The 16,789-nt window shown below is 33.5% G+C and overlaps 1 protein-coding gene across 2 annotated transcripts in view; it reads left to right on the top strand.

Annotated features, from left to right (window-relative positions):
• CABCOCO1 (ciliary associated calcium binding coiled-coil 1) overlaps nucleotides 1–16,789 on the top strand; it is a 115,178-nt gene that overhangs the window by 15,961 nt on the left and 82,428 nt on the right. For both annotated transcript variants that reach the window (XM_077778577.1, XM_077778576.1), the window contains 2 exons: nucleotides 2,145–2,314; nucleotides 13,855–13,999. In XM_077778577.1, the coding sequence (XP_077634703.1) occupies nucleotides 2,145–2,314; nucleotides 13,855–13,999 (315 nt within the window). The remainder of the gene's footprint in view (nucleotides 1–2,144; nucleotides 2,315–13,854; nucleotides 14,000–16,789) is intronic.

The raw sequence follows: 16,789 nt of genomic DNA, 5'->3' as shown, positions 1-16,789 counted from the left end.
TAAGATTCAAATGGTACTAGGGGAAGTGGTGGAAGGGGGATGAGGGAGAACAAAGATAGAGGGATGTCAAAGAAGTTTCCCTAAGATATTCTTAGACAAATAGTTGCCTTCATTTACATACAGTAAAACACTGAAAAAATGAAAAGCAAGAAAACATACATAACTATTTAGGTCAAATGTTTAATCTTTAAAAAACATAGTGTGGTGATGGCAGATGAAGAGTATAGTTAGAAGGAAGACAAACAGTTGGAAACAGAAAAAAATGATATATATGTAAAATATATATAACAGAACTTTCAAAGATAGATGGACTCCAGAGTTGATTGGCTCAAGGCCTCAGTAGTATCATCAAGAAATGAGTATAATTTTAGGACTGATTCTTCTTATGATTATAAGATGGCTATCAGTAGCAATAAAACATACTTATTTACATTTTTGTATTTTTCTTCCACAGAAGAAAGTGAACCTCACCCTTAGTTATGAATTCAAACACTTTTAGGAGAGTGTTTACCAAAGACCAGTAGTTCATCATAGGGAATACCATATGCTGAATGCCATTATATAGCATTATGGAAAGGGGGTGAGAGTATCATAATTGGTTCAGAAGAATCAGAACTCACTTTTGGCATTGAGGTCTACTTCAATACCACTATGGATGAGATGGATGTTAGTGAGTTAAACACAACACCAGCTTAGGTCTACTTCGATGCTACTGTGGATGAGGTAGATGTCAGTGAGTTAAACCCAACACCAGCTTAGGTCTACTTTGATACCACTATGGATGAGATGGTTGTTAGTGAGTTAAACACAACACCAGCTTCATTTGTTCCCAAACTTGTTTAATCCTGCTGTATTTATCATTCTGATCATAAAATCTATTTCAGTACTATGAATAATAAAGACTTCTTTTTTTTTGAAAATGGCAGTATAAAGTTGTCACACACCCACACATGCTCCCTCAGAAATCACATATAAGCAATGAGGAAATATCAATCCCTTCTTTGTCCGAACAAGGAGAATGCTGTAAATCCAAACTACAAAATGTAAGGATGATTGCCAGGAGCATTATAGATCAAGCAGAAGTGGAGGAGAAAGAACAATAAGGCTATGCATAGTTGAAGATCTTAGAATGAGCTAAAAAAGATAAGTATTCTGCTAAACCAGAAGAAAACCCTGAAGTGCCATTTCAAGAACCCTTGTTTGCAACAGCAGGCCCAGGAGGCACAGGCTTGGAACAGATAATCACCATATTTACAAGAAATAGATTGTTTATGTGATGGTAATGAGAACCTATCCTACTATTTTTTTCTTTTAACCCACTAATTGAAAAAACAGTAATAACCTGGAATAATTGACACAAACTTATTTTGTACAGAAAATAGCCTGTCACATGGCCAGCTTTGAGTACAAAATAAGGAATATGTATACAAAGACATTTAAAAAATAACTGAAGAATGGGGGTAGGGGGGAACCTGGCAGGCAAAGAAAATACAAATGAATGTGTTTCTGGGTAGTTCAGTCAGTTGTGTCTGACTCCTGATTTCAGCACAGGTCATGATCTCATGGTTCATGAGTTCGAGACCCACTTCAGGCTTCTGCCCTGACAGCTGCGGAGACTGCTTGGGATTCTATGTCTCCCTCTCTTTTTGCCCTTCCCCCACATTCTCTCTCTCTCTGTCTCTCAAAATAAATAAATATTAAATAACAAAACAACAATTATTTAATAATATAGTTCCAGAAAATTGTCAGAAATAAATTTGATTGTATGAATGGAAAAAGGAATTTTTGAGGAAAAAAATGCTAGTAAAGTTACTGTATTTGGAAGAGGAAGAGGAAGAAGAGGAGGGAGGTGAGGAGAAGAACTGAAAGAATAGAGGAAGTGAAGGAAGAAGACCAAAAAGAGTGCTCATGCTTGTTTTCTTCATCTGCTTCTCTTCTTCCCTCTCTTGTTCCCATGATTTTTTTTTCCGATTTCCCTTTTAAATGTCATTTTATACTTAGGATTTTGATATAACTTAGGGATATTTTTAAATTAAGGGCATTGTAGAATTTTAATTCAAGAAAAATAGCTGTGTTTTCAAAACTTAGAAAAGAAACTGTTCTCTAATCTGATTTTAATATCTGGGTTTTTCTTTTCATTACAGAAAATTGAAAGCATTTTTGAATTTCAAAAACCTTCAAACCTGTTTAAAGGAAGCCATTCTACTAGATTATTATGTATCTGGATTTTTGTGGGCTAGAGGAATGGACTTTTCTGTTATTCAATATTCAAAATTTATGACTTTACTAGATACGTTACTTCATAATCTTAGAAGTAAGTACATTATTTTTTTCTTTTAAGAAAAAATTTAGTCCATTGTCTAATGTCCTTAAGTTAAAGTTCCTAATTTTATTGTAATTTCTTTAATGAAAATTAAGGGTTTTTTTTCCAGGTAGATCAAAGATAGAGTTCATACCTCATTAAATTGTAAAATTTCAAATAGTATTAAACAATGGTAAAGTTCTTTTAATTAACTTGCCAAAGATATGTTAACTTCATTTAAAAATCTTGTCAATGCCATCTATCTCCCAAATGTTAAATAGTTCACATTTATTTAGGTATTTTTTAATTGTTTGAGCTGTTTTCATTTCATCTCACCTACAGGTATTACTGTATATCTGAGAATGATTAATGAGAAGAGGTACTTTAGTCAATATCCAGAGCCTATTAAATAGACATTCCTCATATACACTTAGATTTTGTGACTTTTTTTTTACATAACATTAGAATGAGTTACTGGAGGAAATTTGGAAATTCTTCCTTAGAGCACTTTTAAATGTTATAAATTTTGTTTCAGGATAAATAGAATTGCTTCTTGGAAGGAAGAAAAGAAGGAAATCTATCACTGATACATCGCCAACTCTGTGTGCTAGGCACTATGTGTGATTCTAATTTTTAACATGCATTATTGAATCTCAGAGCAACTCCTGCATGGGAAATATTCTAACCACTATCTCAGAGCTGAGCAAGTAGTCCACAGAACAGGGTTGCCAGCTGTGAAGTGGCAAAACTTCAGTATAATGAAAAGGCCATGAGCACTATAAACATGAAGGTATTTGTGTCTCAATTGAAAGAAATGCTTATGTCAGTTGATAGTTCCTTCCTTCCTTCCTTCCTCCCTCCCTCCCTCCCTCCCTTCCTTCCTTCCTTCTTTCCCTCCTTCCTTCTTTCATCCCTTCCTTCCTTCCTTCCTTTTTTAAAACTTTTTTCTTTTTGGTTGTTTGCTTGTTTTTAGTTCTTTTTTTAAAATTGGGCAGGTCCAAGACCTTGCTCCCCCTAAAGAATTCTCACCATCACTGTAGCAAAATACATGGATGCCTTTTTGTGGTCACATCTGTGTATCAGTTTCTAGGAGGAGAAATTTTAAGTGAATTAGCAAAACTAATAGAGAAGCCACTCCTGCCCTATGTACCCTTCCTGCTCTTAGTCAACCTTACAAGAGAAGAGTTAGTAGTTCTTGTATGTGAGAAAAAGAGAACATTATTTTCCTTCTCTTCAAGTGGGAGAATTTTATCTTTGCTTATACATAAGTATATAGTGACACATTACAGATAAATAACAGTAACAATGGAAGAAAAATATAATTATACTTGATAATGAAAAATAATTGTATGATATTAACTGACTGATCAGACAGACTATGGCTGTTTTTTTTCCCTCGTAAACAAAGAACAGATATTTATAGAATCTTTGAGTACTATATATCTCTAAATAATAATCTTTCAACTCTGTTGCCAGAATTACTTGGCAAACAAGGAGCCATGTAAATCTCAACTTTCATGAAAAATAATAAATAGATGCCGATAATAAGATGAAATGGATATTTAGATTATATATTTAAGACTTCAAAACAGGTATTATCAAAGTGCTTAAATGAACAATCGTGAACATCCTTGAAATAAGTGTTAAAAAGAATCATGAAAGACATGGAAGATATAAAGAAGAAACAAATGGAAATTTTAGAATGAAATTATACAATAACCAAAATCAAAATCTCATTAGGTAGAAATAATAGAATGAAGAGAAGACAAAGGAAAAATTAGTGAACTTGAATAGAGAGTGATAACAGACTGAATCACTAAACAAAAAAGAGGAAAAAAGATTGACAAACAAATAAACAAAACCTCAGAGACTTGTGGTACAAAGTTCTAATGTACAGTCCTGGGAGGACCGGAGAAAGAGGAATTTGCTAAACAAACATTTGAAGAAATAATGGCTGAAAACTTCCCAAAATTGGCAAAAGGCATAAGCTGACACATTCAAGAGGTTGACTAGACTACAAACAGGCTAACCCGAAGGAAAAACACCATCAACCAACTGGGCCTAACTGACATTGTTAGAACAGTCTACTTCCAAACAGCGTAATAGTCATTGTTTTCAAATGCACACGGAGTATTCATCGAGGTGGACCATGTCCTGGGCCATACAACAGCCTTCAATTTAAAAATAACTGAAATTATACAAATATGTTCTCTGATCATAATAGTATTAAACAAGAAATTACTAAGAGAACTATATCAGGAAAGCCTTCAAACATATAAAACAATAGAATTCTAAAAGTATGTGGGTCATATATCTCAACAGATATTAGAAAAGGCGCTTAAGTAAGTGAAAATAAAACATGAAAGTTGATGTGGTACAGCTAAGTCCATGATAACAGGGAAGCTTATATTACTAAAAGCTAGAAAAAAGTATAAAATTAACAATCTAAACTTAAACCTTAGAGAGCCAGTTTTAAAAAATAAGCAGAAATCAAGCAGAAAAGAAAGACAAAATAACAGAAATCAATGAAATTGGAAAAATAGACAAAATCAAATGAAATAAAAATCTGGATATTTGAAAACATCAATAAAATTGATAAACATGAAGAAAAACTTGTCTCTGAAAACAAAAAGAGATAGAAGGTACAGATTATCATCACCAGGTATTAAAAAAAAATTGGGATATCACTATAGACTCTGCAGACATTAGGAGAATACTACTTTTATACATAAATCAGAAAACAAAGAGGAAATGAACCAAGTCCCCCAAAACTGCAAGCCAGCAAAACTCATGCAAGATGAAATTGATAACATGATAGCCTTAGAACTATATAAGACATTGAGGGGCGCCTGGGTGGCTTAGTCAGTTAAGCGTCCGACTTTCGCTTAGGTCATGATCTCGCGGTTCGTGGGTTCGAGCCCCGCGTCGGGCTCTGTGCTGACTGCCAGCTCGGAGCCTGGAGCCTATTTCCGAGGCTGTGTCTCCCTCTCTCTCTGACCCTCCCCTGCTCACGCTGTCTCTCTCTCTCTCTCTCTCCTAGAAATAAATAAAAATATTTTTTAAAAAAAGAACTATATAAGACATTGAATTATTTGTTGCTCAAAACTTCTAGTAAAAATCTGCAGGTCTAGATATTTTCACTAGAAAGTCCTATCAAATATTTAATGAATAAATACCATCAATTGTACGTAATCCCTTCCAGCAATAATTGAAAAAGTTCTTCCTACCTCATTTTAGGAGTCTAGAATTATCTTCATACCCAAACCTGACAAAGGTAGTATGAAAAGAGAGAGAGGGAAAGAAGTTGAAGGAGGAGGAGAAGCAGGAAGGGGTGGGGGTGGGGAGTAGGAGGGGAAGAACAGCAACAACAGCAAGAGGAGGAGGGGAGGAGAAACCACAGACCAATATCTTTCATGAACATGCACAAAACATTTTTTCAACAAAATATTGTCAAAGTAACAATATAAAATGAATCAAGTTACATATAAAAAAATAACACGACCTGCTGGAGTTTATCCCAGAAATTCACTGGTGGTTCAGTAGTTGAAAATTTCATCAATTTAAATAAAAGAAGAAAAGCTACACGGGATCATATAAATAGATACAGAGAAAACACTTGGCTAAACACAACATCCATTCCTTATTTTACAAAAGTCAGAAAACTAAGAAAAGAAATGATACTCTTCAATGTCACAAATGACATCTACAAAATACAGTAGACAAGAATGTCTACTCTCACTACTCCTATTCAACATAGGACTGAAAGTCTTAGCAATAATATCAATGGGGTAGAAAAAGAAATAAAATACATGCAGATTTGGAAGGAAGAAATAACAGTCCCTGTTCTCAGATGAAAGGATTATCTATAATAAAAAATTACACAGAATAAAAAAAAAACCTTAGAACCAGTAAGTTTGCAGGAATAAGGTGAAAACACAAAAAGCCAATTGTATTTCAGTTTATTAGTCATATACATTGTGTACCAAAATTTTCATAAATAGTATTATTTACAATAAGCTCAAAAATAAAAGAAATACTTAAGTATAAATCTAACAAAAAATGTACAAGATCTGTATGCTAAAAACTACAAAATAATGATGAACGAAATAAAAGAAAACCTAAATAAATGAAAAACATACTGTGTTGTTGGATTAGAAGTTTTCACATGGTAAAGATGTCAGTTCTTCCCAAATTGATCTGTGTATTTAATGCAATATCAATCCAAATCTCAGCAGGATATTTTCTAGACATACCCAAGCTGATTTTTAAATTTACATGGAATGGCTAAGGACTCAGAATAGCTAAAACACCTTTGAAAAATAAGCATAAAGCTGCATAAATCATACTACCCAATTTTAAGACTTATTGTAAAGTTAAAATAATAAAGTCAATGTTGAATGAGTGAAGATGACAAAAGGAACAGAAGACAGAATGCCAAATTCACTGACACAAAAAAGGTCATCTGATGTTTTTGATAAATATGCAAAAGCAATTCAACTGAACAGGGTATCCTTTTCAACAAATATTAGAACAACTATACTAAAAAAAATATACACATCAGCCTAAACGCTTTACTTGATACAATTAGCTCTAATTAGATTTTTTAGAGGAAAAGTAGGAGAAAATATTCATGGCCTGGTGTTTTACAAAGAGTTCTTAGCCATAACCCCCAAAACATGATCTATACAGGAAAAAATTGATATATTAGATTTCATCAAATTTTAAATCTTTTGTTTTATGTATGTCACTATTAAAGGAATGAAAAGCTACACACAGAAAAAAGTCTGCAAATCATGTATTTGACAAAAGACTTGCTTCTATAACATGTAAAGAACTTTCAAAACAACAATATGAAAACAATCCTACTAAAAATAGGCAAAGCTATGAAAACTCATAAGTCCTATCAACCACGAGGAAAACACTAGACAAACCCAAACTGAGGAACATTGTACAAACTATCTGACCAGTACTCCTCAAACTGATAAGGCTATTGAAAACAAGAAAAGATTGAAAAATTATCACTCAAGGGAAACCTCAGGAAACATGACTGCTAAATGTATGTGGTATCCTAGATGAGTTCTTCAAACAGAAAAAGAACATTAAGTAAAAGTTAAGGAAATCTAATAATAATTTTAAAAATATATATTTATGTATAAAAACAAAGAGATTTAATGGAAGAAAAAATATATATGCTCTAACAAAAAAGATAAACTTTTTAAGAATAAACTTTAAAAAGAAATTTACAAGTCCTATATGAAAAAATCTTCAGAGCACTTTCAAAGGTCACAAGGAAGTTTTCAACATTGGGAGAAATTTGACAATATTCATGGACATACTCCACATCAAAAAAAATTGCTAAATCTCACTAAGTATTGCAATAAAAATACCAAGTTTTGGTTGATGTTTTTACCTAGAGGTGGCTTACTAAGCAAGGTGATTCTAACAAAAATATGGAAAATAAGCAAACACAAATTGTCTTTAAAAGGTATAGGGGAGCTTGAGTGGCTCAGTTGGTTAACCATCTGACTCTTGATTTCGGCTCAGGTCATGATCTCATGGCTTGGGATTCAAGCCCTGTTCCAGGCTCTGCACTGGCAATGTGGAGCCTGCTTGGGATTCTCTCTCCTCCCTCTCTTTCTGCCTCTTTCTCTTCTCTGCCCCTTCTCTTCTTGTGCACATGTGCCCTCTCTTTCTCTCAAAATAAATAAACTTAAAAAAAGTGTAATAAACTATAGCATACCTTGTGATTAGCAGTAGCAGTAGTAATAGTAGTGTCATAAAATATCAAATATTTGAACACAATGGTTAATGACTAAACAGACTGACTAACAGAACAGAACGGAAAGCTTAGAGATAGACCCGAGCATTGGAATTCAGTATTTGATAAAATGACGTTTTAAATCCATGGTGAGAAGATACACTATTCAGTATATAATATTGTGTCCATCCAGAAAAAATAGAATTGAATCCACCCCTCTCTCTGTCCATAAACCAGGGTATATTTCAATTAGATCACTTTTATTACTTAAATGTAAAATAAATGGAACTGTAAAAATTTTGGAGGAAAATGTGGATTAATTCCTTACAACCTTGAATGGGGAAGACATTTAAAGCTATGCCTCAAAATTCCAAAGCCATAAAGACAAAGATAATTAAAATTGATACATAAAAACCAAAAGTCTAAAAATAAAAAATACCAAGAGAAAAATTTAAAAAAGAATAAGAAACTGGGGAGATTATTGTATCTCAGACACCAGCAAACTATTAAGTTCTGTAATATAAAAAAAGCATACAGGGGCAACAAGAAAAAGACCAGTAATGCAATAGCAGAGTAAGCCAAGGATATGACTAAATAAATACAATAGGTTCTTAAATGAAAAGTTTAGCATTAAAGATAATAAGGAACATGCTAGTTAAAACTACAAAGAAATGTCATATGTTAGATTGACAAAACTTTAAAATTTTGGTACATCTTCAACTGTGAAAGCTATAAGAAAACAGATACTATATTGTTAATAGAAATATGTATTTAAAACCCTCCTGTGGAGTTTAGGTTAGCAGTTATCTATCAGATTCACAAATATTGTCCCCTTTGATTTAGCAATTCAACTTTTGTGAATTTATCCCACATATTCATTTAACATACATGTAGGTAAAGTTATTAGTTGCAGTCACGTTTGTAAAAGCAAAAAATGAGAAAATATCACCTGGAGATAAATCAGCACAAACCTGTTTAACTTAGATACAGATATAGTTGTATAGTTAAGTGTACACACATATTCTTCTTAGCTCTGTCCACAGAGAGGGCCTAGAAGCAATGGCCTCCTAGTGGTAATGAGCATACCCAGGAACCAAGTCGTGGTTTATAATTTAATTCTCGAAGACAAGGAGCCAGAGCACCTTAGAGAAATGGCTGACTGTAGACCTGGAGCAGGGAACATGAAAATGAGCCCGGGGCATATTGTAGTGGCCAAGACTAAGTGCTCAAAAATCAAAATGATGGTGGTAAGCCAACTGAAAAGCTTCCAGTGTCCATAGTCGGAACAATTTGAGCAAAATAACATGATAGTATTGTATTGAATTGAATAGTATTGAATTATAATATTTAATTATTGAATTGAATTATAGTATTGAATTATAACCCAAAGTACAAAATTAACATCCACAAATCTACATACAAATTAATGATTTATATAAATAATCAACAGTCTGACGTTTCCTCAAAACATTTAAAATAGAACACCCATATGATCTAGCAATCCCACTTCAGGGAATATATCCAAGTGAAACAAAACCATTAACTCAAGAAGATATCTGCACCCGCATGTTTATAACAGCATTATTTAAAATAGCCAAGATCTGGAAACAACTTAAGTGTCCATCGATGGATGAATGGATAAAGAGGTTGTAGTATATATACATAACAATGAACGTTGTTATTCAGCCCTAAAAAACAAAGAAATCCCACCATTTGTTACAATATGGACAAAACATGAAGGCATTATGCTAAATGAAATAAATCAGACACAGGAAGACTAATACTGTACAATTGCATTTACATGTGGAATTTAAAACAAAAACAAAGAAACAAAACACCAAACCCATGGAAATTGTGGTTACCAGAATGTGGAAGATGGTCAAGCTACAGACTTCTGCATACAAGATAAATAAGTACTAGGTATGTAATGAACAACATGATGATGGCAGTTAACAGGTGTGATATATAGGAAAGTTGTTAAGAGAGTAAACCCTGAGAGTTCTCATAACAAGAAAAAAATGTTTTTCCTTTATCCTTTTTTCTTTCTGTTGTATCTATATGAGAAGAAACCTATCGCCGTAATCACTTCACAATAAATCAAACCATCTTGCTGTGTGCCCTAAACTTACACAGTGATATATGTCAAGTGTTTCTCAATAGCACTGGGGAGAATTTTTCTGTAGGAAAGGGTGTGGGAAGTGAGTGTGTGGGCAACAAAGATTGAGGAAAGTTTTTCATAATATAACTTCACTAATGTTTTTGAGCCATGTGAATATATCACCTATGCAAAAACTGAGATAAGTCAGACAGACTTATGGTAAAGGAAAAAAAAAAGAATATACGATGTTAACAGTCCTATGATTTGCAACCTCTTAGCTGAATGTTCACAAACTAGAAACAGAATAAAGAAAAGTAAAACATTTTCATGAATCTTCACATTCCAAATTTGACAAGATTATTTCCATTTAAAAAATTTTCCATAACTTACAACTGACTCAGAAATATTTCTTTTATGTGAAATGTTATATTGTTGATATCAGTTCAAAAATTAATTTTAAAAACTTGAGCAGGATCCATCCAACTACTCATAACCCAGGAGAGAGTGAAAGTGCATATGTAAACCCTAACCAGTAACAAGCAAGGGATCTAGTTTTCCCTTTGGTCAGGAAAAAAAATACCCTCAAACTTTTAAACCTAACAAGGTTATAGTTATCATCATGAAAGAATATAATCGTAGCTAAGTGTGCCAGAGAAGGAGCTAGTCTGCTTATACTTAGACTAAAAGGTGGTAGATTCCTGAGCACATAGTGAACATTCACATTCAAAAACATCTTAACAGAAAACAAAACAAAACAAAACACTGTTGAACAGTCTGGGTTATTAGCTGCACCTTGGTTGACCATTAATAAAATCCTAGTGTGGGAACTGCATTTTCTACTGACTCAGTTTCTGATCTGTTCCTTGTCTCAAACTTGTGCTGCATTGTCCACAAGGCATTCTGTAGACAACTCACCTGGAATCACATTGGATCAAAACTAAAAGATTACACAACATAGGATTTGTACACTTGTCTTAACAATATGCATTTTGGGATTGTGTTTTCAGGGTCTGACCAAAGACAAGCTGTCGAGTATTAGACTGGATATTTGACCTCTGTTCAGGTTGATAGGTCTAGCTGGATTCCTCTGTATATAACATGAACATTAGTAAATAACCACAGAATACTTTTTTGTTCCATGAAGTTGAATTATTTCCCCCTAAATAGGAATGATAATAATAGGTAACATTTGTGTAGGATTAACTTGTGCCAGTCAGTGCATTTGCTTTCCAAATATTGTCTTGTTTAATTCACACACAGCCTTGAAATAGTTATATTATTCTCCCCATTTTAAAAATGAGAAAAATAAGTGAGATTTAAAAAGATTAAATAACTCCTTAAGGTCACAAGCATCAACCCCAGTGAGTGAGAACTCATCCTCCCTACTACTATATCAAAAGTGCCAACTTTGAGCTGATTCTAGAAAGCTCTATATACATGTAATGTAGTAGTATACATATTTCAGTTTACCAAGAGTTTAACATCCATGTCTTATTTGATCCTCACAACAGCACTATCATTTTGAAAATTAGTCTTATGTTCATTTATAGATTTAAGAAATGAAACTTAGATCACCTAGCTAGTAGGTAAGTGGCAGTTATAAGGTACCATGTTAAGTCTTCCAACTAATTATGTCTAGCATGTTCTTTCATTACCCTAAATTTTCAAAGATAAATTTTATTTCTAATAGCCCTTACTATTTAAATGGTTTAATCTTTCATATGTTAATCACATCACTGAATGTGATTTCTAAATGAGCAAATATTTCCGTTAGATAAGTGAAGTGATAACTTTCCTAATTTTTAAAGCCATTATCTATAGAAAGACATTAGACATAGAAAAACAGTTTTAAAGTGTCAATTATATTTCAATATAAGAAAATATTCATATAAATGTATTTTTGTGCTTGATAAATGTAATTACATCTAGAATTGTAATCAATTATCTAAGAATTTCTTTTTTCTCCCACATCTCTACTTAATACCATTTTAGTAATAAAATGATTCAGATTTTTAATCCATTGATTTTTTAATTGCTTTTATCCAACAGATTTTTTCATTTTTTAAGTTATCCTAAAACAGTTACAAATTTTTCATAGGAAAAGAAATGCACAATAATAACTGAGCTTCCCTTAGAATGATATGGAAACCCCAGTTATCCAGCAATAACCTGTGTGTATGACATATATAAAAGACAATCTGGAGGGAGGCTATGAGAAATGGACCAATTGCCATTCACCAAACGAGATTTTAATTGTTATGCTGTTTTTTGCTTCATTCTAATTCCCACAGGTAGAAAAGAATCTAGACTAAATAAATTGCAAGTTAGTGTTTGACATGTCTTCCTAAGATTTTTAATTATGTTATTGTTATTTGATCAGTAATTTGAGGGCATAACACTTATATCCCAGAGGGAAAGAGTAGCTGTGTAACCAGAAATGGCTGGGTCCAGCAATCAGCTTATGTTCTCATAAATCCTCTGCATTACCTGCTTAGACCTCCCTGAAAAATGTACTCCATTAGCAAGAAGTAGAATGTTTACTGATGGTTTCCTAAGAGAGATAGAGGTTGGGAGTGGGAGGGTGGGGCTCACATTGAGCAGCACACTATTCCCCAGAACCTTCATCCAGGCTCCCAGCTGACATTTCCCCCAACCCAAGCAGTTGCTCCAACCTTGTCTTTGCCAGAGATTTTCAACTCTCCACCTCCAGGCTCTTCTGTCTTATGTCCATACACTCATCACTTGTCAGTGTGTGTGTGTGTGTGTGTGTGTGTGTGTGTGTGTGTGTGTGATGGAATACTATTTTGCTTGCCACAAGTAAAAATGAGCATAATTAAACAGGAAAAGAAGACGGAAGTTCATATTTGTATTATAGACACTATAAATGTTGAGTCTAAGGCTTTTGACATTTATCTACTTCTTTTTCAACTTGACACATGTCATAGAAGATACTTTTGCTTTTTTGTTTGTTTTTAGTTGTAGGAGAAGAGACCACATCATTGACTTGTTTACTTTTGGTAATGGTGGCAAAGTGGTGTCAGCATCGCTCTGTGCTGTCATCTGGCTCTCACCACCACCACCAGGCATACATTTGAGAAACAGCTTACATAAGTTATAAGTCTGTATCTTGGAAAAGAAAAAAAATATCTGGATGTTTTACATAAAAATACATATTTCTGGCATCTATTGAAAATCTTCAGTCCCAAATTCCCACATGGTAACAATCAGCCAAAGCCAAGTGTTGGTTGACTCTGTTAATTTACATTTTCAGCCCTGAGTTCAGCTCTCCTGTCTACAGTAACTGAATCTACCATGTAGGTCTTCCTTAGCAGCTAATTCAAACAACCATTGTGTCATTTCCATATATGCTTTTATTTTAAGATCATCTAAAAAGTATATTTTCCATTTTAAAGTAATCTTTAGGTATATTTTAAATCATTTTTGCATTCTAAATGGAAACAAAATCTTCAGACAGTTGTGTAGCGTGACAGTAATTTATTATTGTTGGATGTGTCAGCTGCTATTCTTCTACAAAAATGTAATTATTAACTTATCATTAAAAACAACATTGCTATTAGCATTGTCCTTATAAATATTGAAAAAGTAAATATTTGGACATTAAGGACATCTTGAACTATTTTGTTCCCAAAACATCTATCAAGATAATGCTTAAGACTTCTCTGGGTTTTATTTCAGCACTGCATATGTCCTTAGAAGACAGCATAAAATGGCTTGGAGAAGTTATGGCTGAAATAGGACCATCCCATTCACAGAAAAATGAAGAATTGAGTATCTTTAATATAAAACAAGCCAATGCTATCATCGATTACTTAAAAATCAGGTATGGATTCTTTTTCAGTAGCACTTATTTTTCATTTCATTATATTTTATAAAATGTCTATTAAATAGAAACTAATTCAATTTTTAGACATTCACAGAATATATGCTGTAATAAACCCAGCCAACAATGAGATAATATTAAAATCTTTAATTCAATAAATGAAATTCAGGACATTAAATTTTTGGCTAACCTTGCATTCTTAAAAAAAAAAAAGGTTTGTGTTTGATAAGTATAACTTCATGTAAAATTATAATAAATTATACAAAAATTTATTTTTTCTCTTAATCCCTAATAATATCATTTTATTAATAAAATGATCCTTTCAGATTAATCAGACTTGATTACAATGGACTTTATATTTTAGGTAGTTGGCCTTGACATCAAAATTTTACATTTTAGAGCAGCATTCATTTCCACTTAAACATTTACTTGAAATTCTTTGTATTAGAAACTAAAGAGACATATATACATGCTTCCTCAAATTTATTATGTGCCCTGAAATACTTTGTAGTATTAACCAATTAAACTCATTAAGTTTTTCTCTGTGCTTAGAAAATGATGGTGAATGGAGTGGAAATATTTTTATTATAGTGATTCTTCATTGGTGAACTAAGAAATCGGCCTTTTTACATAATCTGTCACAAGGTCTGCATTAGAGTCATGCATCTCTCCCCAGGGACATTTTGAGAGTTTGCAAATATTTAAACAAGAGTTGGTAAAAAAAAAAAAAACCTGTCTTTTGCCTAACTAAAAGCTTCTGCAGAATATCTTTTTTTCCTTCAATACTATACACTGCAGTGTTTTCCAATTTAAAATTCAAAATAAAGGGTGCTGCATGATGTCCTAGACATGCTCATGATGTGCTTGGCAAGGTCCTGGCTGTAGTCTAGAAGCTTTTTAAATATTAATGTGTTTAATATGATAAGGTTTATATGCTGGTTTCTGGCATGAATTAATAATAGAATATGATATTATATGTTTTTATATAATAGCATTTGATATAATTTGATTTCTTAATGTAAAATACATACCTCCTAATGTGTGTCTCTCCCTGAGATCTGCAGTACTTTTCATATCAATTAGAGTAAAGTAAGGTCCCTGTGTGGGAGGCAAGAAGGAACTGGACAACCTTGCTCCCCAAGGTCTTTTTGTCCATCAGTGTTTGGGAATCTCTGGGTGAGGGGAATTTCCTGCACATATGTATAGCAACCTTTTTTCTCTTCTTATCTATTTGAAACTGTCAGGTTTCTCTTTGTAGAACACATTTTTACATCTGAGCTCTAAGCCCAGGATTTTATGATGGGCACCAGGGCTGATAGTTAACCATAGCAGCAAAACCCATGCATGTGCCCTAATGACATCTTCCAAATGGTACAAGATCGCACCTCTTTTCTCTTTCATCTCATCTAACTGGAAGGATGCTCATCAGTGTGTTACTTGATATTTCATTTCAGAAAATTAAGTTAGGAAAGGATGTCAGTGTTAGTCACCATTAAATACAGAGTAACTTTACTTACCAAAAATTTCTATTCTCATTTCTAAAAACAACAAAATAATGTTTGAGAGATTGGTCACGTGAAGTAAATCAGAACTTTTTTTTTTTAATTTTTTTTAAGGTTTTTTTTTTATTTATTTCTAGAGAGAGAGAGAGCGTGAGCAGGGGAGGGTCAGAGAGAGAGGGAGTCACAGACTGAAACAGGCTCCAGGCTCTGAGCTGGCAGTCAGCACAGAGCCCGACGCGGGTTCGAACCCACGAACCGTGAGATCATGACCTAAGCGAAAGTCGGACGCTTAACCGACTAAGCCACCCAGGCGCCCCTAAATCAGAACTATTTTTGATACTATTAAATCTTCATATTGTGATTTAAAAGAAATTATACATTTTTAAATTTTTTATTCAAATTTTAGTGTAACATTGGTTAGAGGAGTAGAATCCAGTGATTCATTACTTACATGTAACACCCAGTGCTCTTCCCAACAAGTGCTCTCATTAATGCCCATCACCCGTTTAGCTCATCTTCCACCCACTTCCCTCCATCCAACCCTCAGTTTGTTCTCTGTGTTTAAGAGTCTCTTATGGTTTGTTTTCCTCTCTTCTCTTTTTTCCCCCCTACCCATATGTTTATCTGTTTTGTTTCTTAAATTCCACATATGAGTGAAATTGTATGGTATTTGTCTTTTTCTGACTGGCTTATTTTACTTAGCATAATACACTTTGGTCCATCCATGTCACTGCAAATGGCAAGATTCCACTTTTTTTGATGGCTGAGTAATATTGCATCATAGGTGTGTATGTATGTATGTATCTATACATACATGTATGTATACCACATCTTCTTTATCTATTTATCAGTCGATGGATATTTGGTCTCTCTTGAAAGTTTGGCTCTTGTTGATAAAGCTGCTATAAACACTGGGGTACGTGTACCCCTTCAAATTTTATTTCTTAAAATAAAGTTCTTTTGAGGAACCTCCATACTGTTCCCCCGAGTGGCTCTACCAGTTTGCATTTCCACCAACAGTGCAAGAGGGTTCCCCTTTCTCTGCATCCTCACCAACATCTGTTGTTCCTTGTGTTGTTACTTTTAGCCATTCTGACAGGTATGAGGTGGTATCTCATCATGGTTTTGATTTGTATTTCTCTGATAATGAGTGATGTTGAGCGTCTTTTCATGTATCTATTAGCCATCTGGGTGTCTTTGGAAAAGTGTTTGTTCATGTCTTCTGCCCAAGGAACTTACACATTTTAAATGCAACTTTTACGGAAAATAAAATATCAGTTAGTAGGAT

Source organism: Crocuta crocuta, unplaced genomic scaffold, assembly GCF_008692635.1.
Source record: "Crocuta crocuta isolate KB4526 unplaced genomic scaffold, BGI_CrCroc_1.0 scaffold167, whole genome shotgun sequence".
Taxonomy (NCBI): domain Eukaryota; kingdom Metazoa; phylum Chordata; class Mammalia; order Carnivora; family Hyaenidae; genus Crocuta; species Crocuta crocuta.
This window is presented reverse-complemented; position numbering and strand designations above follow the sequence as displayed.